This window comes from Protopterus annectens, chromosome 4.part1 (assembly GCF_019279795.1).
Source record: "Protopterus annectens isolate FY-2018-M chromosome 4.part1, PAN1.0, whole genome shotgun sequence".
In the NCBI taxonomy this organism is placed as follows: Eukaryota; Metazoa; Chordata; order Ceratodontiformes; family Protopteridae; genus Protopterus; species Protopterus annectens.
In genome coordinates, this window is record NC_056734.1 from 523,844,073 (window position 1) to 523,870,162 (window position 26,090).

At 39.0% G+C, this 26,090-nt stretch overlaps 1 protein-coding gene across 1 annotated transcript in view; it reads left to right on the top strand.

The window, feature by feature from the left end:
* SNED1 (sushi, nidogen and EGF like domains 1) overlaps positions 1 to 26,090 on the top strand; it is a 1,598,911-nt gene that overhangs the window by 947,869 nt on the left and 624,952 nt on the right. Inside the window, exon 12 of the mRNA XM_044070335.1 lies at positions 13,627 to 13,752. Coding sequence (XP_043926270.1) covers positions 13,627 to 13,752 — 126 coding nt within the window. The remainder of the gene's footprint in view (positions 1 to 13,626; positions 13,753 to 26,090) is intronic.

A 26,090-nucleotide genomic window follows, 5' to 3' on the forward strand; every position in this document is an offset into this window, starting at 1 on the left:
ACTGGCTCAGGGGCCTTGAAGGATACCACACCAGTCTTGAGTAGTGTGATGTTTGCTTTAGAGAAGTTCTTCACTGTGGTCTTTTTTTTTGGGGGGGGGGGGGGCATGTGGATTTCCAGTGAGATTAGTTTATGATCAGATCTCACCAATGAGGGATATACTTCGGTTGTGGAACATTTTGTCCCCATGTTTGTGATAATGAGATCTAGTATATTTTCTCCTCTCGTGGGAACAGTGACTAGCTGTTCCATGGCATTTGAATTTATGAACTCCAGGAACCGTTGGGCTAGAAAGTTAGGGCTTGAGTAATGTTCCCAGTCTATATTTGGGTAGTTGAAGTCACCCAATATGATGGTGTTTGGAGATACATTTATACCCTCCAGTGTCTTCAGGAAGGCTGTGTGGGGTTCCTGAGTTTGAGAGGGTGGCCTGTAGTATGCTACAATTTGTAGAGCAGTTTTGCCTATGGTTAGTTGCACCTGGATGGTTTCGAAGCTTGCATTGCCACCAACCTGGAGGTGTGGGTATCCTTTATGAATATGGATACACCCTCCTTTTGTGGTGTGGTCTGGGTTTTGGGGCGAAGCATGATATGAGGTAACACCTAATAGTGCCGGGTGGTCTCAGGAGCCTTGAACCAGGTTTCAGTTACACCACAGACATCGATGTTCTCCATACTGAGAAGGGCCTCGAGTGCGTGCATTTTGAGATTTAGACTTCTGGCATTGAGCAGCATTACCCTCAGTTTCTTCCCATTTTTGTTTTCTAGGGTGGTAGGTTTAGAATTTGAGCCTTGCCTAAAAAGGCACTATGGGGTGGCAAGAGCCTTAGCCAATATCCGGAATCCCAGGGTGACAGGTGCAAGCCGTCCCTTGGTAGTGTGGCTTGTCAAGCATGTCATCCCAGGCAGACAGACACTGGATCCCTTTTGAATGACACCAGACATTAAGCCAATTGTTAAAGCTGATCATCTTGTCTCTATATTGTGGCATCATTCTTGGTGAAGGAAGGATACTGCTCAGGGTCAGGGTCATACCTGCCTGGGCTACATAATCAGAGAGCTCCTCTATGTCTCTTTTCATGTAGTCCAGGAAGGTACGTCTCAGGTCGTTCACACCAGCATGGACAATGACTGTGTCATATTTGTACTTGCCGTGGAGTGACCAGAGTGCTTGTGTTATGTGGCGGATTCTAGCGCCCGATAGGCAGCTTACTGTGACCCTCTCCTTGTTCAGCCTGGTGAGTGGGACGTCAGTGTGTCTGACTATGGAGTCAGCTATGACAAGTATGTTTGGTGTTGTATTTGGCCTTAAGGGCTGTGACTGCTTTGCACACTGCTTTTATGGTTTATGTGTTGCTTGTGGGGTGTCTTGAGGTAGCAGTTGTTTGGGTGTCTGCTTTGAAGGCCTCTGCTGTTTAGGTAAATTTTTACTCAGAGCCTCTGAGTATGTCTTTGTGTGTTTATGTGTTTGATTCAGTTGTGTGGTAGCATTATGTGAGGCTGGTTTTGTGGTGTGTGTAGTTGCCTTCTCCTCCTGTCTGGTCTTGCCAGTCCTGAGTTGAGAGAGCTCAGCCTCCAGTTTGGCTAAATAGCTGCATCTCTCGCAAGTATTTGTGTTATGTGGGAGGAGGAGAGGGTTGTCTGTGTACATGAGGCAGTTATAACATTGCCTCAAGATTCCCAGATTCACCAGCTGGACCGGAGAGGAGATTGACAACTGACCTTTGGACATGCTAGAATAATATTGGGAATTCCTTAATAATTGAAAACAAGGGCCAGTGGGGAGTGTAGCTATCATTCTAAGTCCTTTGGATAATCAAGTTACAACCAAGCAGTAATAAATACAATTGAATACTTTAGAGAATGTCTGGATTAGTGCTCAAGTTACACAAACAAAGCTAGATCCAGCAAGCCCGAATCCAGTCTATGCCACAGCAAACAAGGCGCACCAACTTCGGTAAGAAGCAGTTCAGATATGCATGCACTATAAGCCTTTAACCAGAAATTCCCAGCTGAGAAGGGCAGAGTCCAGCCTCTCCTCCCACAAGAGTGCAGACCACGAACCCTCTTAATGTAAAATAACTGGCCTGAAAGCCCAAGTGCTTAAACCAGAATTAATACACTTTTAGGATAACAGACACTGAGCCCTCAATCAGCAGTTCCCAACCTAGAAGGATGTAAGCTGCCTGTTCTGCCACAACAGTGCAGACCACAAACCCTCTCAGTGCAAAACAACTGGTCCGAAGCCCAAGTGTTTAAACCAAAAGGCTTAGAATGAGTTACACCAAGCAGTAATAAATACAATTGAGTATTTTTAAGATGATGCAAAAGTAAAATGAAGTAGGTAGAAACACAAGTACAGTAAAAGCAGATAATTTTTTTTTTTTTTATCTGAACAAGTGCTGAGATCAAAGAAACAGATTTGAGTGCTGAAACTAGAAAACTGGTTAGTTATAAGAAAAAAAAAACAAGCTAGAAGGCTTCCCTCAAACACAGAAGGGCTTGGGGGCTCAGAAGCCTACAAATAGTCTATACCACTTAACAGGAAATAAGCTTAATTTTTTTTGTCTGTTTCCCAGATGCTCTCTTTGTACACAGTAGGAGTGCCTGAAATCAGAATATGATCTCACTGCACTCAGTTGAGTAAGCAAATGAGATGGGCCCAGAGGCAGGCTGAGGGTCGGGCAGTTTCAAGGCCACTAAGATTAACTGAAGAGCAGAATAACTGCCACTTGAGTTAAATATTCCTTCAACACAGTTTAAATCAAATTAAATGCTGTATTTTTTTTAAAAAAAAGTGCAGATAAAGGTACTTAAATTCTCTTATACGTCCAGTTGAATATAACCAAGTTCTTAGCTGGCCAAAGCTGAGGTTTTTAAGCAATAAAAATTTCACAATGCACCACTTAAAAAGGCAAGGACAGGAAATCAAAGAATGTGGCTACCCCCACACCTGTAATTACTAGCAAATAACACACTAGCTTCAGTTGAAGTTACTAAAGAGCAGAATAACTGCCGCTTGAGTTAAATATTCCTTCAACACAGTTTAAATCAAATTAAATACTGTATTTTTTTTTAAAAAAGTGCAGATAAAGGTACTTAAATTCTCTTATACGTCCAGTTGAATATAACCAAGTTCTTAGCTGGCCAAAGCTGAGGTTTTTAAGCAATAAAAATTTCACAATGCACCACTTAAAAATGCAAGGACAGGAAATCAAAGAATGTGGCTCCCCCCACACCTGTAATTACTAGCAAATAACACACTAGCTTCAGTTCAAGTTACTAAAGAGCAGAATAACTGCCACTTGAGTTAAATATTCCTTCAACACAGTTTAAATCAAATTAAATACTGTATTTTTTTTAAAAAAAGCCTGATCAAGTTAATTGACTAAACCCCCCCCCCCCCCCTCAACTAAGGCATTACATACCATACCTCTATATCTCTTAACCTCTTAGTATTAGAAATCTGGACAAAGCCTAAAATAATGGGGGGGGGGGGACAAAGGCCAACAAATAGGGACATATTTTAAATATCACTCTTATAGACTTAGAAAGCTGCTAGAATAACAGCATTTGTTTTAGCATGCATTTTCTGTAGGATAAGAAGTCTAAAAATCATATATATGTCATTATTTAGTGACTTCAGTCTTTCGTAATTTGCCAAAAAAACACCAATTTTATGATAAACAGACCAAAACTATTAGGCTAAATCTAGAGTTAAAATACACACACACACACACACACACACACACACACACACACACACACACACACACACACACACACACCTACCTTCTCTCTGCTCTTATACAGCAACACACACACCTACTCTCACACAGCAGCACACAAACAGACACACACAAACACACACACACACACACACACACACACACACACACACCTCTCTCTCAGTGGAATGGTTAGTTCAAATTCTGAGCATGAGTATAGAATGTGTTTACATGCGAGTTGGTGTGCGTGTGGCATATGCATGGTCCTCGTTAAAGGAGAAGATGCTCCCACCATGGATGTAAACACATTCTACACTTACGGACATAATTTTTTAATTTTTTTAATTCTTAATCATTGAAGCCTCCTGGTCAGACCGGGCCCCCTGTCCCAGCCACAGAGCCCTAAGCGACTGCCTATGTCATCTAGTGCTGGACCCAGCTCTGGACAGAGGAGCATGAAAAGTAAATACACCAAACTAAAAATATGGACTCATAATTAGCATTAAATTGGCATATTTAAAGCATTAGTACTCCCACTTCCAGTATAAAATTTAAAGAACATAAGTGAAAAAAGTATGGAAAATATAAACATAATAATCGTGTTTTATTAACTTTTATTATCAGTGACTGCAATAAAAAGCAAATATACATGCATTACATTATATATGGATATGTGTATATAGACACACACACACACACACACACACACACACACACACACACACACACACATATTTTAAAGGCAATATATCTCAAGTTATTCTGTATTATAATCTCAACAGCACTAACAATTCAAGTCAACTAAAATAATAGAATATTATACATCAGCAAAGCTGAGGAGCCTAGAGATGCAGTAGAAGTCAAAAGACAACATATGTACTACTGTTGTATATTACTGGTGTGATTTAGACAACACATACAAATTAGTAGTGCAGCACAAGGCAGCTATCATAAACAAAACAAGTAAATAAAGGAGAATAGTATATATATATATATATATATATATATATATATATATATATATATATTTATATTTATATATATATATATAGTGCATGGAACACTATGTTTTGAAAATCAAGAAAGCCAAACTTGTGAAGCACCTTTGTTACATCAAAATGGTGCTTAACAAACTTTTGTTAAACACCACTAAGCACTATTAGGATTGGGTCCTGTGCTAGAGATTAACGTCAACAGGTGCTGGCCAGCAAAGAACAGTGATGAAGGAAAAACAGCTTTAGAACCTGTTAGACACTTTCCTGTGTCACAGTGTTAAAAGATGGTAAAGCCATTAGTTTTTCAGAGGTACACTATAACACTATATTGTCTGTGTGTCAGCAGTTTTAAGTGTTTCACTGCTTTCAAATCCTGTAAAAGACTCAAGTTCCTACACGTTTTTTCTTTAATTGGTAGTGTATAGAGCCAGTAAAGCCTCATATAGTATAAAGGATTAAGAATCTCCGATCATAACTCTTATGTGTTTTTGACATAAATGTGAAGATTTACCTCTCTGGCCTTGCTTCACTCCACTCTTGAGCTGAATTTATTGCCAACCATGTCTCAAACCCATAAATTGATTGTGATCAGAAACCCAGTCATAATCTTCTCACATTTCTGTTGTTCTAAATGCAGAAACCAGAATACCCTGCCTATTTCATACATCTTTTTACATGATGCATTCACTGAAATTTCTTACACACAAAACTGGTATCTTTGAGTTTGCAAACTGCAGCATGCATCACACAGTACACAGTTTTAAAAGTAAATGAAACATAAACATAATATTGCAAACATTTTTAACAATAAATTCTACCACCATTCTGAAATATGGAAACATCAAGGGCCCAGTTCCAAAAGACTTACTTTCTGTGTAAGTGACCACTTACACTGAGAGCAGGCTGAGAGGTGTTTTACCATCAGGCTCCTTCTTCAAGCCTGTTTAATAGATAGACCTTACACAGAAGTAAGTCACTTGTACTGACAGCAAGTCTTTCAGATGCAGGGCAGACTTGCACTGAGAACAAGTCTTTTGGAATCTAGCCCCAAAGGTTATCACTAGTGGTAAAAATGAAGTAGGAAAACATTTTTCATTATTTGCCCTCCACAGTAAACTATATAAACCCACACCATGAATTTTTTACCATATTAGTTGTAGCAATATTTTTATCATTAAAGTAGGTAACATGATAGACAGACATGCTTACTGTGATATTTTAAAAGTAAACCAAAATGAAAATCGCATATAAAGATAATAATTCTAATGTTAAATATTAGCAAGAACCCAAAACTAGATGTTTCAGAATACAGTGAGCCTCACCAGTGCCATGGATTATAGAAATAAAGCCCTAGCTATGGCCCAGGTGACCCAGGTTAAATTAGTAACTCAGGCATCTGAAGCACTGGCAAGGGAGGATTGGCTTGTCTGTCCTGGAGAGGGATGGCATGTGTATGGACACACAAAGTAACAAGAGTTCCCTGGTGGGAAGCTGGAGAGCCAATTGTAAAGTACATCCTGAAGGGTAGTCAGGATGGCTTGTCAACATATACTCTTTGTAGAAGTGAGGAGTAGTTCAGTGCAGTCCACCCTTTTCATGTCCCAAGTCCTGTGTGTACAGGGTCGTATGTTCATGCTGTAGGAGGAGATGAAACACTGCAGCAATATGACACACACACGGGGTGCTTTGGTTTTCTTACCATCCATATCCTGAATTGGAAATTAGTTTATATAATTTCCATGCATTGAGGCTGCATGTACTCTGTGGTTCTTTATGTACTATTAATGTATGCAGAGTTTTTCTCCCCGGGCCTCTACTGACAAAGGGCTCACCTAGGCCCAGTAGACTTTCCCAGTTAACAAATGCAATAAATAAAAAAATAAATAAATAAACAGTCCAGAAGACCATCTGAGGAGACAAAACAAAGTCTGTGGATGTTAGGTGCTTGGGAGAAAAAATAGCTAAAAAAACTGTGAGAGAAAATAGTAAAAAAAAATCAGTGAGCTTTAAGTCAATATCACATTCCAAATCCAAAAATGCCAAATGTAGCAGCTTCTGTGAGATGCTGTGAAAGATTCTTTGCATTAGCCTCTATAAAAAGCCATATTAGTCAGCACCACATAAATGTATACAATACTATGGATTCATCATCATCATCAATCCCCCTTTTTCCCATTTTCTATATGGGGACAGGGTATTGTGTTAGCTGTTAGCTCTCTCTACTCAATGCCACTCTCCTGCCTTCTTTCGCACCCATGGTAGAGTGCCATAGGTCTTCTCTCACACAATCCATCCACCTCTTTGCTGGATGCCCTCATTTCCTCTTGCATTCTTCTTGTCTGTCCCAAATCTTCTTCACCAGATTGTTTTCTGCTTTTCTGCAGATTTGTCTGAACCACTGTAATCTATTCTCTTTATCCTGTTCTGCAGTTGGAGCTACTTTGGCTTCTGCTGTTGTATCCATATTCCTCCATCCATCCCACAGTGTGCATTCTACCACACATCTCAGCACTTCATCTCCATCACCTCTACCTTCCTCAACTGCTCTTCCTTTACTGCCCATATTTCTGTACCAAACAGTAGTACTAGTCACACCACAGGTTTTTACACCTTACTTTTCAACTTCTTTCACATTCTTGTGTTACATGCTACACCTGACACTCTGTGCCAGATCGCTGCAGCTCCTCTGATTCTAGCTTTGAACTACTCATTCAGACTTCCCTTCTCCTCAACCACCCTCCCAAATACTTGAAGCTAAGATCTTCCTATCTTCCCTCCTATCTCAGTTCTCTGCTTCTTCTGATTTAGCCATTTGCTGCCATTACAACTGTCTTCTCTGTACTCAGTTTCATCCCATATGCCTTCAGTTTTGTATTTTATTCCCCTATCCTGTGCTGAAGTTCTTGCTCAGAGTCTGTCTGTAATGCCACATTGTCTGCATACAGCAACTTTGCTGATCTGTTGTCCATCTCCAGTATGAACAGCAGTGGGCTCAGAGATGAACCCTGGTGCACTCCCACTCCCACTAGGAACCCCTCTTTGACACTGTACACTGTTCGTACTTGAGTCATTGGGTCCTTGTACATAGTCTGCACTAATTCTACCAGTGTTTCTGGGAATTAGAACAACCAAAAGACTGCCCAAATCATCTTTTTTGGGACCTTGTCATGTGGTTTCTCAAGTCTAGGAATACCCAGTTGGACTCTTTCCTCATCTCTAGCTTCTACTCAACTATCTGTCTCACTGCAAATATCAGGTCAGTTGTGCTGCATCCTGATCTGAATCTGAACTGCTCATCTCCCATCTTACTTTCTACTGCTCTGTGTATTCATTTATCAATCACCTTCTCTAGAACATACATTCAATGTTACAGGAGTTTGATACCTCTGTACTGCCCACAGTTGCAAATTTCCCATTTGTTTTTATACACTGGCACTAGTATGCTTATTATCCAGGCATTTTGGACATGCCTTTCTCTCCACACTAATAGGAGTACTCTCAGGAGCCATTTCATCCGTATCTCACCTAACATCTTTACCATATCTGCTGTGACTTCATCTGAACCTGCTGCTTTCCCTGAATTAATTTCCTTAGTGCTGTTCCTACTTCTTCTATGGTGGGTTCCCCTCCTTCTCTCATCATAGGCTGTGTCTGAAGCAGTACAGCTTCTGTGGGGTTTTCTTCATTCAGAAGCTGCTGGAAGTATTATTTCCATCTGCCTTTGATGTCCTGTGGACTGTTAAGTAGGTTGTTGCTGGCATCTCTGTTGAAGGTTGTCTGACTGTCTCTTTCTGTCTTTGACGTCCAACCTGATATAGTTTCTTTTGTGCATCTACTGACTTATTTTCCAGAAATGGTAGAGTTCCTCTGACACCTTGTTCTTTGCTATTGCAACTGATTTCTTACCCTTTTTATTAGCCAACTTCAGAAGTGGTATGAATTCAGGAAGGCAGAAGGGTTGGTAGTGTTCTTTGTTTAAGTGAGGAAGGTGTTTTCAGTATCTAAGAAATCTGATCCTAATGGATTGCTAGCTGCATTTTGATTTGCCATCAGCCAGATAACAACTTTTTGGAAGATGCTCCTATTAAAGGCCATTTCATCAGAGGTGTGGCTGCTCCCAGTGCTTGCTTTGAAATTACTTATAAAACTGAGCTCTTACTTCTTGGTCTTTAGGTGATAGCTTCTCTAAGGTTTACTGGCTGAACCACTAGTCCATAAGTTGGGCATCTTTGGCAGCTGTGTGTGCTTCAAAGCTGAGTTCTCTGAGACCTTGCTTTTAAGCTTTTCTCTGGTGTTTATTTTTCCAGGACATTTAAGTTTCACTACTCAGGATTCTTCTCAGCTTCAGCCTACTGTATAAAGCCTTTGAATTTGGATATAAAATACACAGACATTATATATGTTGCTCAGTGAAGATGTTTTCTGCAGTAGCTGGTCATTACCCTCCCATTATCTCCCATTGTCTGGCTAGTTTATCCAGCCTGCTATTGTAAATGGACCTCCGTATGAGTTAGTGTGCACATGTACATGTCTGTATGTATATGTATGTGTGTGTATGGATTTACTTGATTTCAGCAAATGCCGTTTCACCGAAACGGGACATTCGCGAGTGGATTTATGCGAAAGCGCGTTTTATCAAAACCGCAACTTCGCATAAATTAGTAGGTAAAACAAAAAACTAAATTATGTTAATAAAGAAAAAACGTGGTTTGCATGTTAACTTAGTTGTATATCAACGTTTAGTGTTGCTGTACAACTAAGCAGACTGTTGTTGAGATCATAGTACAGTGGAAATGAGAGAACATTCCCTTTTTCCCACTGTAGTGCAATCTCGGAGTGAGAATAATAAAGTTGGGGGGTCTGGGTCACAGCCCCCCACATGGGGCATGCAGGGGGGCTTGCCCCCTGCATAAAAGTGTTTTCAGTGTTAGGTTTTTTTTTGTTATAGATTTACACGAAACTGTGTTTTCGTTGAAACGCACTTTTGTGTAAATGCATTCGTGGATTTACGTTTTAGTGAAAAGCAAATTCGTTAGAATGCAGTAGATCAGTGTATATATAAATATAAATATATATATATATATATATATATATATATATATATATATATATATATATATATATATATATACACACACACACACAAAATGGTAAAACTGTCACACAGACAAACCATTTATTAAAAAAACTGCAATAAAGACCCAGTCAAGCTTGAGTCTTCAGTGAGGAATACCTTCAACCACCTGTAGTGAAGGCCCATGGAATATATGCAAATGACACGCAGGGTGTCAGTGTTTCAGCTACTTGGCTTCAGAATGCCCATGATGTTTTACTTTAAGTTTTTATGGTTAAACTCATGCCAATAATGCCAAACCACAGTATTAGCTGTAGACATTGCATGTTTTGGCATTTTTCTGACTTTTTGGATTGTTTGGCTTATCTTTAGAAACACAGAGCTTAAAACCAAGTCTGCTGTCTTTAGGCATCAGGATACATACAAAATATCCCAAGTAACATACAGACCATTCAGTAAATGCAAGAATTTGAAAATACATTTACAGCATTGGAGTTCAAGGCAGTAAACAGTCAACTGTGCATATACTTCTTACCAGATGGAAACAGTGAGCTAAAAGCTACTAAAATTAATATGATAAAAATAAGAAGTATAAAATCACTTTTCAAATTATAGCACTTAAATGAGGTGAACTAATTATCCAAATATTTTGGGATTTTGCTTATGAGAAATTGGTAATAGTAAAGCAAACTGATATAGCAAAACTGTAAAGTACAGAATCAGTCGCTCAGCAAGGGAGACATCTTGAATACTATAGATAGGCATAGCAGTAATATCTTGCATGAATATGCTAGTGTATTTTCAGGTTTAGTTTGCCAGGAGAATATTGCATACAAACTGGTATTTTGCTATTGATGCATTCTCCAAAGAAAATGACAGCAGCTCTCAGGAGTGAAATACAGCAAGAACTGAAGTAAGTAAAAAGCTTGGTATCATTAAGAAGCAGTTTAAACCAACAGTGTGAATGACTGAAAAGTACAGTTACTTTTGTAAAGCAAGACAAAAATGGGCATTTATACTCATCTGCAAGATGTGACTAAATTGATTAAAAGGGGGCATTATTACCCATTGCTTATAACTGTGAAAGTGATCTCAGCAAAGCAAAATGCTATGTTCTTTTCAGAAATAGCTGCAAATAAGATATTCTGACAGATAAATCTACAGGAAAGAAGTTCTGTACTCTGTCATTTAATACATATTTCAGAAATGACAGATTCCTTAGACTTCTGTTTTAATTATTATCAGCACCATAAACGTTCCAAAGAGTTGTTGTCCAAAAAAATGAAGGCTTATAATGTATTGCAAAACAAAAATTATCTGTTAATGCGGAATCAGACAAAATATCATGACATGAGACTCATGCAACTGTTGAATAAATTAAGACTGCATAATTTCTTTTTTTAAACACCTTTATTGAATTATCACCTGTGACATAGGCAAATTTACATTTATACAAAAGTAAACTGTATTAACAAATTAACATTAACAAACATTATACTTACATATATTGCTATATATCATATAACCTAAGCAACATTACATAAATTATTCAATGGCAAACACAAAATAAAAGGAGTGACAAGTCTTAAATACATGACATATTACAAAATCAGAGAGATTAAAATTTTACACTACAACTTCAAACAATTGTATAAATGCCACACCCAGTCTACAAGCAGACATTAGTAAGGTTTCTCAGAATGAAGCATTATTTTTCCAAGTGACTACTTAATATGGCAGAGATAACTATGCCTCTAAGAAAGCTTAAAGAGAAATATGTAGTCTGGGAATGGAGCTATAAATGATAAAAGACATCTGAAATGCTCAAGAATTTTGTTAAAAATCCACCAGTGTTAATATAATGAGAAACAGCTATTTTTCTTTACCATTATTCATGATGCTTATACCTGTGTTTGAGAATCGGTCTGCCTTGTAAAGCAAACATTCATCTTACCTTTGGAAGAAACAAGAGTGCAGCTCTGATACTGGACCATCATCAAGAAACGGCTGAATCAGCTCGACAAGAAAGACAATCAAACAGGTTTTAATGGCCAAACCAATATGGTCCTGTATTATACTTTGGATGTCAAGGACATTGAAAAATTTTGTGGAAGAACTGGTTCATGCTACAAAGCTATGAAAGCATCAAAGAGTTTTTTTCAACACCACCATCTTTTACCTATAAAAATAAATCTAACATAAAATCCCTTCTTGAGAAACCTATTGATCATCATAAGGGATTTTTATCCACCAGGAAATGTGGGCATTGTCATCAGTGCCCTTACATAAACACTTGTTACAATGGCACCCTTTGAAGTAGATTTGATTATTCTGTGCATGATGGAGCTTACAACTACTTTTCTCAAAGAGTTATTCACCTGGTAACATGTGCATCTTGTCCCGCTTTCTATGTGGGAAAAACTAAGAATGCTTTGAGCAAGCACATCTATGAACATGTTTACATTATCCAACATAAGGACAATAAAAGTGCACTGGCCAGGCATTCCATTGTTTGTGACAAATTCACTAAGTTTACATATCTAGTTCTTGAAAATATACAAAATTCCCCCTATGTAGGGGACTGGCAGAACAAGCTGCTTCACCAGGAACTGACATGGCAGCTTAAGCTGGATGCTACCAACTTTCATGGTTTAAATTACAGTATTTCTATCAGCAGCAAACTAAAAAGGAGAGCCAACAGAATATGATTTTGTGTTTTTTCAAACATTATTGTTTAGTTACTTTTTGCCTAGTTTGTATTTTTGTCTTTTGGTTCAGGTTTTAAAAGTTTTGACTTATTTTTAGTGTTGTTACTTTATTTTTTTTTCTGTTTCACACTGATTTCAGTTACAACATGTTGTGACTGGTTTACATGAGAGGTGTGTCTTCTGCATTGAAGTTTTAAAATGGCTTCTACAAGCAGTACATTCATAGTTCTGATGATGCCTTAGTGTTACAGACGAAAGTGCTAAACTGTGGATGTTTTTAACGTACTTTTGGTATTAAACATATTCTTCAACAAGTTTTGAGTTCAGTGGCTAATTTGCTGGTTGTTTTGCTGTTATTCATCTTACCTTTCCAATTGCTGTATTTTAGTGATCCACTTATATATTTAGTAATAGGTTTGGTGTTTTTGATGGCAGATATGAGCTGTAGTGGCTGCATCCTTTCTACTGGGCATTCATTTTTGTGCCCACTTTCTCTGTGTATGGCAAGAATACAACTCTTGTCTGTACAATGACAGAAAACAGAGAACATGAACAAGTAGATGGCTCAGCCTCAGTGTACTGCATTATCTTGCAACTGGTAGGATACATAAGTGTACCCATTTTATCTGTACCTGGACTGTTTACTCAAAGAACTGTAGCTACAGTAATTCCTGCATACTTAGCACTGTGATTGGCTCCACTCCAGAATGAAGATTACTGCAGATTAACAAGGCAATATTATAACTTTGAAGGACAAGAAACTGGGCATAGGTGGATATGAGAGAAAAAGTGTGGCCAAAGCTATATGTAGCTGTCCTATGTATAACTGCTTCTTCAAGCTGGTAAAACCCCTAATGTTGTAGAATTAGTTCTCCTGCCTGATTGCATTTTGATTTTTAATCCTATGGTTTATCTATGTTTCATCATGCTAGTGGCTATGCTGGCATTTGCTTTACATAATGTCAGCAAAGCATTTAACAAAATATGTAGATCATCTCAACAAGATGTTTCCTTTAGAGATACGATGGAAAGTGGTTGAAAGTGAGCTATGTGAAGTCTGCAGTAAAAATCTGTAATACAACAAAATGTTGATCAGTCTGCACTTTTCTTTTCTTTCCAGAGATCACCACATTGCCCTGCAGCAGTAACCAGGCCTGTCCAAATGGAGGACCTTGCATGGAGCATGATGGAATGTACCTTTGCATGTGCTTGAAAGAAGACCTCATAATGGGCAGCATCAATGACTGTAAGTATAAGAGCAGAGCAGGAAGAACACACACCCTTAAGAGCATTTGTACTTAGTTTGAAGCCTCTGCTTGTTTTAACAAGTTAATTGCCAGTAAAATCTATTTTTGGTTTGGAAGTTATCTGAATCCTCCTAAACTGCCTCCTAAACTATCAGTAAATATGAAAATTTCTGCTGCCACCACTTGCACCCTGTTTTGTATATAATGTTTATTTTTAGAGTCTCTTGAGAACATACCTATAGCTAGAAAATCTGCTTCACTGTATGATAAATGTGTATAACATAGGCGATGAATGTCTTTAAAAACAGTGATCAATTACTCATTCATTGTCTTATACTAACTATACCATATTCAGGGGCACAAGGAAACATCCTCTTATGCCAGTAATCAATGGGCATGAGGCAGACAAGTAGTCCTAGATACAACACCAGTACAAGACAGAGCAATGGTAATACTGTGCTCTAAAACCAAAAGACGGTAATAAGATGCTTTCCAATGGATGTTTTCCTGAAGGTTGGGCAATCCTAAATGCAAGGATATGGAGACATTTGACACTGATAGTCTGGCTATTTATAATTGACTTCTATTAGGGGTTAGTTTGTAACTTCTTTTCAATTTTCTGAATGCAGTGCATCCCAAGAATGTATTTTATTGAGTTTTCTTTGCAAGTGAAGTAGAAGCCATATATATTTTCCAGAAAAAAGATATTTTTAACTCAAAAGATGTCATAACTAAAACTCCCTGCATGAGAATGCATTTTGTAGTTGGGTACCATGGTATGTCCATAAAGTCTACCTCTCAACTGTCCCTGATTTTCAGGGACGTCCATGATTTTGACTCAAATTTTAGCCCTGTCTCTCTTAATCCCTCCTAAAATTGGTGACTTTTGAAGAATACGTGGTGAATTATATTTAATAAATAATGACAATAATTAAGTTATAGACTTCTTTTACTCCAGAAGCTGTTTATTAATTCATATTCTCTTGTTCTATCGAGGTTTCAAGTTAATAGAACTAATATTTTAAAAGTGTCCCTGATTGTCCTTAATTATTTCTGGATTTGTCCCTGATTCTGTTGAAATTTCTCCCTGATTGGTTGAGAGCTATCTGTCTTAGTAGGAAATCTCAAGGGGAGATTAATATACTGTCTGTTATACAGACAACACATTCATTCTGCAGCAGTTGTCTTGTATGTGGCATTATGCTCAGTTTTCATTATTGAAGTATATAGAACTTCATTTTAGAGGTAAGAATATAACACATGTTCAGAATATATCTACGAGTTGGCATTTTATTTATTTATATATATATATATATATATATATATATATATATATATATATATATATATGTATATAAATTAATATTTTTTTACCTGATGGTGGATGCGTGGTTGAGTAAAATACAATAAACCACTCTTTACTTAAGAAAAGAATGGAAGTCCTAGAAATATATTCAGACTGCCCAAGTTTATATCCTATAATTTTATGAAGCTCTCAGAAAGCAAGACTGGCATATGTATTTCTATACATAAATACATAATGCAGGATTTTATAGGAATTTACCCATGAAAGCCTGAAATGTTGTATTATGCCAGATTTTCATTAAGGTGGGTATATCCCATCTGTTCAAGGTGAGAATGTGTCACAAGTCCACAATGTCCCCACAGTTAATTAATGCTGGATCATGTAATAGCACTCTTCCTAACACTCGCTGACTTGATCAACTTGTAAATTGCATGTAGGTATGGTCATGCCATAATATTTCAGAGTTAGCATTGCCCTGTTTATCAACTCAAAACACTTTTATCTGCTGTTCCTACTCATCAAAAGCTCCTTGTGGTCCTGCAGAGTGGTGCTAGCAGCAGAGAGGCGAAAAAGAGCGACTGCTAAACTGATTTAAGTATAATCTATTGCTACTACCTTTGTGACTGTCCTTTCTCACCGAAAAGCGAGTTATAACTGCTGTTTTACCTGTTTAAGCTTGTTTTACTGTTATTTTTTAAACTGCACTTTAAAGTTTGTCTTTTGTTGCATTTTATCTGTTGAGGCTGCTCACTCAAGTGCGCTAGCCTGTGTTAAGCTATTACTGTGAATTTTCTGCTGTTTGTTTCTTAAAAAACAACAACAACAAAAAAAATCCTTGTTTCCCGCCTTTCCTGACCTAGAATACTCCGTAATACAGGCATTGCTGTATTCTGGACTTTAGTATAGTTCCTGTGTTACCCATTTCCTTACTTGGATAGAAGGAAGCTTCTTTGTTCACCAGTGGAAGTGGGGAGCTTTGAGCAGCCTATCTGTCCCTGGAGGAGTGATCTCAGCACAGAATCTGGTAGTTTATTGGCCGTTTTGGGCTAATTTCTAGCTCTTTCAAGTGCCCTGTATAAAAACCCGCTTTAGTGCGGCTTTGCGCGATTGTGCGCATAGCGCATCGGGTTTAAACCATTCCCGGCTCCATAAAGTCTACTCTTCACTTTTTCCCTTAGAACTGCTCTATCTCTCAAACTAAACACCCTATTCTCAATCTAAGGCCCTGCACTTGCTCATATAAGCAATTTCACAAGTTAGCACTAGTAAACTAAAAGCACTACATCCTCATATACTCCCTTCTAGTACCTTGTCCCCTATTGGTCCTTTTGATTCAGCGATAAAGGAGTTCCCTATACTATTCTAGCATGTCCAATGGTCAGTTAATGGCTTCCTCTCCAGTCCAGCTGGTGAATCTGGGAATCTTAAGGCAATGTTACAACTGCCTCATGTACACAGACAACCCTCTCCTCCTCCCAACAAGTTCAAATATATGTGAGAGATGCAACCATATAGCCAAACTGGAGGCTGAGCTCTCTCAACTCAGAACTGGTGCAACCAGTCAGGAGGAGAAGGCAACCTCACAGACCACAAATCCAATCTCACATAGTCCTACGACAACAGCAAACCAAACACATAAACACACAAAACATACTTGGAGGCTCTAAATAAAAATCTGCCTAAGCAGCAGAGACCTCCAAAGCAGACATCCAAGCAAACGCTACCCCAAAACAAAACACATGCAACACATAGCTCACAAAGTTAGTGTGCCAAACAGTCACAGCCCTTAAGGCTAAATAACACACCTGATACACTTGTAATAGGTGACTCTATAGTCAGACACACTGACGTCCCACTCACCAGGCTGAACAAAGAGAAAGTCACAGTGAGCTGCCTGTCGGACGCTAGTATCCACCACATAACACAAGCACTCAGGTCACTCCAAAGCAAGTACAAATATGACTCAGTCATTGCCCATGCTGGTGTGAATGACCTGAGACGTACCTCCCTGGACTACATGAAAAGAGACATAGAGGAGCTCTCTGATCTTGTAGCCCAGGCCGGTATGACCCTGACCTTAAGCAGCATCTTACCCTCACCTAGAATGATGCCACAGTATAAAGACAAAATGATCAATTTTAACAATTGACTAAAATGTTGGTGTCATTCAAAGGGGTTCCAGTGTCTGACAGCCTGGGAAGACATGTTTGACAAGCCACATTGCTTCGCTAGGGACGGCTTGCACCTGTCACCCCTGGACTTTCGGATATTGGCAAAGGCTCTTGCCACCCCCATAGTGCCTTTTTAAGGCAAGGCTCAAAAGACAAACCCACCTCCATAGACAACACGATGAATAAGAAACTAAGAGTAATGCTGCTAAACGCCAGAAGTCTAAACCTCAAGATGCACGCACTCTAAGCCCTCCTCAGTATGGAGAACATCAATATCTGTGCAGTGACAGAAACCTGGTTCAAGGCTCCAGAGAGCACCCCAGCACTACCAGGTTATATCTCATATCATGCTTTTCGGCCCCAAAACCCAGACCGAACCATAAAAGGAGGGGGAGTATCCATATTCATCAAAGATACCCACACCTTCAGGTTAGTGGCATTGCATGAGGCATCGGAGGCCATCCATGTGCAACTAACAGTGGGCAAAACTGCCTTTCAGTTTGTAGCATGTTACAGACCACCCTCTCAAAATCAGAAATCCCACTCGGCTTTCCTGAGATCACTGGAGAATATGAAGATCTCTCTCAAACACCATTATATTGGGTGACTTCAACTACCCAAACATAGAGTGGGAGCACTACTCAAGCCCCAACACCCTAGCCCAAATGATCCTAGAATTTATAAACTCAAATGCTATGGAAAAACTAGTCACCACTCCCACAAGACAGGAAAACATACTGGACCTGGTCATCACCAACATGGGGACTCTATGCTGCATACCAGAGGTATACCCCTCATTGGTAAGATCGGACCATAAATTAATCTCACTGGATAGCCACATCCCGACCCCACCCCCTGCCCAGAAAACCACAGTGAAAAACTTCACAAAAGCGAACTTCACACTTCTCAAAACCAAGGTGGAATCCTTCAAGGACCCCCGCCCGGGCCAGTGGAAACTATGGCCCAAACTGCAGAATCCTTTATAAATGCATTCTATGGACACCTCCAGGAATGCATGGATCATGCTATCCCAAACAAAACCAAGACCCAGTCTTCCAAAAGCAGGTGTCCAGTCTGGTGGACCCCAGCCATAAATAAGCTGTACAACAGAAGGAGGAAGCTACTACATGATAGAGCAAAATCCCTAAAAGGGAAGGCATCTCTGATCAGTACTAGCAAAAAACTACGATCCCTCATGAAATCCTCCAAGGCCAGATTCGAGAGAAAAATTGCACAGGACACTAAAGAAAATCACAAGGCTTCTTTAGTTATGTTAGGAACCTGGGTGGCAACTCCCAGATATGCTCAGAGTTGATCCAAAAATGACAAAAAATACACTGAACCCACAGACATTGCCAACATCCTGGCAGACAGATTCAGTGCAAACTTCTCCCCCCCAAAAGAGCAAATAACTATCCCAGCAGAGTGCAGCCTCCCTAACATCTCAGATGCTCATGTGAAAGCCGCCCTCTCCAAAGCAAAAAACACAGCATCAATGGGACCTGACGGTGTCCCGGGTTGCATCCTACATGAACTCCAAGAAGAGCTAAACCCTCACATAAAGCTGCTGTTCAATCTCAGCCTTACTACAGGATATGTACCCAAAGAATGGCATACAGCGACAGTGGTCCCACTCCACAAAGGTGGTGCCTCTATGGACCCTGGAAACTATCGCCCCATAAGCCTGACTAGCCTGGTCTGCAAAGCTATGGAGAGGATCATCATGGAACTTATAAACAAAAATATTGGGGACCTACAGACACTGGATCCTACCCAATTCGGCTTTGTTAAGGGCAGATCCTGCCTCTTGAACCTGGTCGACTTCTTTGAAACAGTCACCAAGGCCATTGATGAAGGGAAGGTAGTCCACACAGCCTACCTGGACCTCGCAAAAGGCTTTGACACAATACCCCACTCGGGCATCATAGATAAGCTCTCCAGCTTAAATATAAACCCCTGTGTCATAAGATGGGTTGCAAACTGGCTCAAAGACAGAACCCACATGGTCAGAATTGCTGGAGCCATGTCAGACTCGAAACCAGTTACAAGTGGCATCCCACAAGGCTTAGTCCTGGGACCTCTCTTGTTCGGTATATATTTTTCTGAGGTACAGGCTAACACGGGAGGACTGTGGCTGACCAAGTTCGCAGATGACTGCAAACTGGGTGCCATAATTGACTCTCCAGCTGACACAAGCATCCTCCAAAAGGGTCTCACAGAGACAGATAACTGGTGCCAGAGCCATGGCCTAAAGCTAAACGCCAAAAGTATATAGTCATACCCTTTGGCAAAAACAAAGTGCCCACAAATTGCCACATAGGTGGTAATCCATTAAGTACAGAAGAAGTAATTAGGGACCTGGGGACCCAAGTTGATAGTAATCTCTCCTTTGACAACCACATTGCCAAAGTGGTTAGAAAGACCTTCTATATAGCCCACCTTATCATGAAAGGATTCACATCTAAATCAAGGGAGGTCATAGTGCCCCTTTATTCATCCCTCATCAGGCCCATAATAGAATACAATTCCCCATTTGGGATGTACCTTACCCGACACCTGCAGCAACTAGAAAGACCCCAAAAGTACCTCACAAAGAGGATCAAGGGACTCAAACAGATGCCATATGCTGCTCAGTTAAAGAAACTCCAGCTCTACTCAGTAGCATACCGCCTACATAGAGGCGATCTATGCCTGATATTAAAGCTATGTCAAACCAGGACTTAATGGACATGCTCCACCTCAGAAACTCCAAATCCCTTAGAGCTACACGCTCGAGGGACTTGAACCTCAGCACAGAAATAAATAGGACATGCTGGAGGGACAGATTCATAACCCAGAGACTCCCTTACCTCTGGAATAGAATCCCAGTCCATGTTAGGCAGAGCCCCTCACTGACTCTCTTCAAGAGGAATCTTGACGAGTGGATGGGAGATCATAGGTTTACCCCGGGGATTACTTCTATGTCACTGCTAGACAGAGGCACAGTAAACTAACCCAAAAAAAGGGCACAGTAAACTCAATTCAAAGGGTGGCAACAGCCAAACACACTCTGGCTAGGCTTGTAAATGCCCTAGGGCAGATAGCCTAGCATGAACCTATGAACCTATGAACACCATACTGCATCATACTGTATCACCTTTCTTAGTGATACTGATCTCTAAGAAGAGTGGAATAATTGTTAATAGTATAGAATTCTAAGAACTGCATCAGAGATTATTTGTTTGGATGTTTTTACAAGTTCACAGTTGTACAAGCCTTGTCAGCATCTGATTGAAGACCATTGTCAGTCTGTACGCCCCATATGTTTTATAAAAGTAGCACATATATGATAGTGTTGTTGAGTTTCAGACCTTGCAATCTTAGTCATATCACAACTTGACCAGTCATCTGTCATGTTCTTATTTCATAGCACCCCATACCAGAATGTCATCAATAAAATTATCTACTTCATCTAGTCCATCACTCATATTTGATACACCTTCTTAGAAAATGTCTGGTGTTGATCAGATACCAGAAGGTAGCCTTAAGTATCTGTGCCCACCTAAGAGTGTATTGAAAGTGCATGGTTTAGAATTGACTATATCCAACTTTATTTGCCAAATCTCTTAGTTTGCCTACAACATTGAAAAAAGTTACATTAGGCATAGTTGCTCCTACATCTTCAATATCTTAAAGAAGATACTTCTTAGTGCTGATTCATTTGTTAAGCTCATGCAGATCAGTGTATATTCCAGCTTTGCCCTGCTTCATGACTGCTACCATGCTGACAATCCAATCTGTTGGTTCTGTAGGTCTGACTATAACTTTCAATGACTTAATAGGCTTTAGCTATTGTTCATTCCTATCCTTAAGCACAATAAGAAATCTACATGAAGTATGAATCACAGAAACTGCCTAAGAGTTTATGTTCATACTGCACTCAGCCTGCAGGCATCCTAAGAATCCAAACAGATCAGCATATCTCTTCAAACTATCATTAATATGCTGCACTTTAGCCCTTGCACTTTTTAGCTTACAGTTCTAAACTTAGAAAGTCACATTTTACTGTATTTTAAAGTGGGTTAATACACAGTAAAATCCCAAGTACTCTTCACAGAATTCTGCAGTTTGGCCGCCATTTTTATATATTAACTGTTTGACTGCCATTTTTATACATTAGCTTTAAAATTGTGACTGTTCTGCACCCTCACTCAATCTCCCAGATTTGATTCAAAGCCTGTCTTTCCAGTAATTTGGTATGAGTTGGGAGGCTTGTATATTAATTAGTAATGGAGCTGCATGCAGTAGGGCTGGGATGAGGATGAATAAAGCAATATTTTCCTGGCATTATCTGTGACATATTGTTTGACTCTGAATAGGGCAGCTAGTTTTTACTGATTATTTTTACTGCTTGTTTTATGTGGCAATCAAATTTTAAGTTTTCATTGTAATGGCCCCAGGAAGCTTAATGTACGGCTTACTAGCTAATTGTTATTATTATTAGAAGAAGGGAATGAAAAGTGGTTCTTGTGGTCAGAGAATGTCTCTTGAGGTCAGACTAGTTTGTTTTTTTTTTGGGGGGGGGTTAGGAACAACTGTGAGTCAGTCAGACAAGTGCCAATGTTGTAAAAATATTCTTGAGTGAACTATTTTAGTTTATAGAGGCTTTTTGAAGAGCAGATGAGTCTTAAATCATCTATATATTGGCTGATGCTAGCTTTTTTGTTACTATGTGAAGGTTATTTATGAATATATTTTAAAGTAATGGACAAAGATTGAGTCTTGAAGGACATTGACTGTGACAAGGATGATGTATTTTTGCCATGTTACTGTCTATTGTCTATTTGAGAGGTAGTTGCTAAACTAGGATATTGAGGATTCATGACTTCCTAGGGAAGACAGTTTGTGGAACAATTTTCTGTGTGATTATGTGGTACCATGTTGAAGGCCTTAGATAAGTTAAGGAAAAGTGTTGAGACTAGGTTGCCATTGTTTCTGTTCTGGTTTTCAGTAGTTTTGAAACTAAGGTGAGCTATAGAAGTACAATGATAAGCTTAGAAACCATGTTGTGCAGGGGATAGGAAGCAGTTCCAGTAATAAAGGTGAGAAGTTAAGATTGCCTACATTTCTCCACTATTTTGACAGAGGAAATAAAATAACTATGGGACTGAAACTGGACTTCCATTCTATGTTGGTAGAGTTACTGTCTTTGTATAAAGGTAGTATATGACATTTTTCTATACTGTGTAGATATATAGCCTTTTGTCATGGAGTAGTTTGTTGAAATAGAAATAAGGTATGCCAGGAACACAAACTGCTGTTTTGATGCATTCATTTGGTAAGTTATCAGGGGCAAGAGAAGTAGATTTTTAAGGTTAGACATAATGTCTTCATTGTGGAAGTTGGGACTAATTTACATGAGAGTGATCTGGAATATTGCTTGGGGATAGGGGGATGGGGTACTGTCAATAGAGGCTGAGTGGTTAATAAGAGAGGCTACTGTTTGAATAAAGTGGGAATTAAATTGACTGGCTATGCTGTCTCCTGGATTAGTTGTTGTGGGCATAGGTTAAGTCGGTGTACCATGTTTTAGTAGTTGATAAAATGTATGTAGAGATACCACCACACAGAGAGAACTTTAATAACACAATCCACAGTCCACAGTAAAAACAAAGGCTAGGGCTAAAACAAGAACAAGAATAGAATAGGATAAGCGCTTTCAGCTTGTGTTATTAAAGTTATCTGTCTGCATGGTGGTATATATACATACATGTTATCATATTGTTTACTTGGTAGAGCAACCTTTAGCATCCCAAGAGTTTCTTTTCTTTTTACTAGGTTTTAGTAGTTGGTTGACTGTGGACAAAAAGCTTTGGAGTTATTACAGTTTGCTGTTTGTAGTTTAGTATAGTAATTTGTGTCAGGTTTTACTCACAGTAACTGTTTTAACTTTACTCTACAGATTTTTATACTAGACTTTTTCCTTAATTCACATTTTGAATGTTATGAACAGTCTTTTTGGCAATAACGAAATGCATTATCATTGTATCTAGCATGCGGTGCATTCATTTAATGTGTATCAATATTGTGCCCTAACATTTCTACTTTTGACTTTTTATTGCTTTACTCTTTTCAGTTTTAGAACACTCTGGTGAAATGATTATCCCCACAAAGTACACAGATTTGATTTTTTGGTGCTTTACAGACAGATCTTTCATGTCTAAAACTGTAATATGTTGTTTTTGACTATTCATTTGTTGCCAGACCCAGCTTTGGTTATCATGCAGTCATCTAAAGTTTTGTTTTTTTCTTTTTACTATTTTAGTGCTTCTAGGTTTCATTTTCACATCATTGTCATACACAATCTCAATTTTACATATTTTATGCACTTCAATAATGGCTTTATTTATTTATTTTATTCATTTATTTATTTAACATTTGTTTACTGGGAAAGTCTGACTGGACACAGGTCCTTTTTCAGCGGAGGCCCAGCGAGAAAAGCTCCATGACTATCAGTAAATTTTAATGCATGAATTACAATACTCAATAAAGTATAAAGTAAACAAAATGTAGTATACATAAGAAAATACAAATTTGTTACATCATGACATCAAAACCTAGGCTATGAACTTAGCTAATACTATTTGTAAAGTATGACTTATGTCAAGATATAAGGTTAAGACAGGCCGGTAGGAATACAAGATTAAACACAGGGGAAGAAGTTTGATATGGTTGGGGTATACTGAGCATTCACGAGGGCTTAGTACAGGAACATAGCCACTTATTTTTTAGATAAGCTTTAAGTGATGCCTTAAAGTGGTTAGTGGACAAGACTGAGAGAATGGAGTTAGGAAGGGAATGGACATTAAATTGATTGTCTATGTTTTACATTGCACATTCAATAGTCTTCTCACCTGACATGCATCCATGTATTTATTCAATGTTAAATCAGCTTCTCTCAATGGGCTGCCCCTTAACAGATCACCTCTGATTCCACAGACTCTTCTGTCTTTATTAAAGGGCTCAAAAAGTAATTAGGTTCAGAGTCTTGTACTATATATGTTAAGTTACTTACACAAACATAAGTAATCTCCTGAACTTGATTTCTGGCAAAAAGGATGTTTCATATATACTGCATGTTCTTCTTTGACTAACAGTATGGCTGGAAGTTGCTTTTTAATACTGAAATTTTGTATTTTTCTTCCTCATTTTAAGAAATGTATTAAACACTTTCATGACTTTCACACATACAACATAAAATAAAAACACGTCAGACTAGATTCCTACTCGCTTGTCCTGAAGTCCATTACAGTGATGTATAACTCAAAACCTTGAGGTCACCTACCTCCATGGCATAGGAGACACTGCAGGAGCTGGGGGGAGGGGAATGAGCAGCTTATGTCAGCTCACTAATCCCAGTTGGGGGGTTCTAAGATTTCTGCTAGCATCTGGGACACACACCATTGGAGGCTGGATGGAGAATGTTTTAGTTGCCACCAGTTTGCCATTGTATTGGTAACTTGTAGGGGGGCATGCCAAATTTGATTCTCAGGTAGTGATATCCATAACATGATGTTTGATCTGTTCAGTTAGGGATTCCCCTCCCCTTTGTCAGCAAAAATGCCCACTCCTACTGCATATATGATGCCTGTCTCACAGATCTCATCTCTCTTAAACAGAGATTATCAGTCCTACAGAAAGTAGACCACAAGGTCATTCTGTCCCTGGACAGGGAGTAAGGGCCCAATTGCAGGGTCACAGCTGGAGTTGGCCAGACCCTCTCCCCAATAATATATGTGGTAGAGGAGTGAATGGGCTAACTGAGCGTACAGGAAGACATCAGCAATGAGTGGTTAGGTGGCCAGAAAATGTTGAAGCCAGGGCTTCCGTTTTTGAAAAAGATTCTATTGCAACTTTAACCACATGGGTGGTGGTATGGTAGTCATCATCCTGAACCAAAGATTAAAGAAACAAAGTGAGAATACATTGGTGATTCATTAAGTTATGAAAAACAATATAATTTTATGAAAGCAAGATTCAGAATGAATGTTTGGGGTTAGTAAGTTTTTTTTTTCAGTAATTTTTGTAAAATATGAAAAAGACATCTTGTATCTTAATCACAACAGATGGCTTGATTTTTCAGGTCTTGCTTAATCATCCTGTTGACCTAGCCTCATGGCACTTCTGATACAGACCTTCTTCAGGAGCCTAAATTACTGCAGAGGCATAGGAAGCCCAAAGTGTCAACACAAAAATATGGCATCTCAATCCCCAGAAAACACAACAAGCAACATGCTAGATATAGAAAGAAATTTTAGGCAGCATTGCAGCTTAATACACTTCAGGATTTTGGAAAGAGGCATACACAGAGACATACACTTGAGAAGCTTTCAGGTCAACTCTTCCGTGTAGACTGAAGTGCAGGTGACATGACTCACACCACAGTTTATTTATTACCTTAAAGGCATATTGTGCTCCCACACTCCATATGTGATACATGCAAGAAACACATTGCACTTCATTGTGCTCTTTGCCAGTTTAAGTTTACAACTGTTTGTTTACATTCCACTCATGATACATACTCAGTGACTGATGTCACATAATTATGGAGTTCTGCCACTTTATTAGCCTCTAGCCTTTATTGATATGTACTGCCACCTGCACTGCCCACCTGTATCCATGTGAACAGTTACAGAGTTGCCATCCTGTAGTAGTTACAGCAGCTTTACAAACATGTGTAGGAGTGGTTAGGTCACTGTTGTACTTCAGGAGCAATACAGGAGACATTCTTAGCTACTATTGCTGTTTTCCCCTGACCTTAACCCCTTAAGCAGTTTACTTAAAAGCGTCTATATTAGATCACCGAATGCTTAGAAAGCGA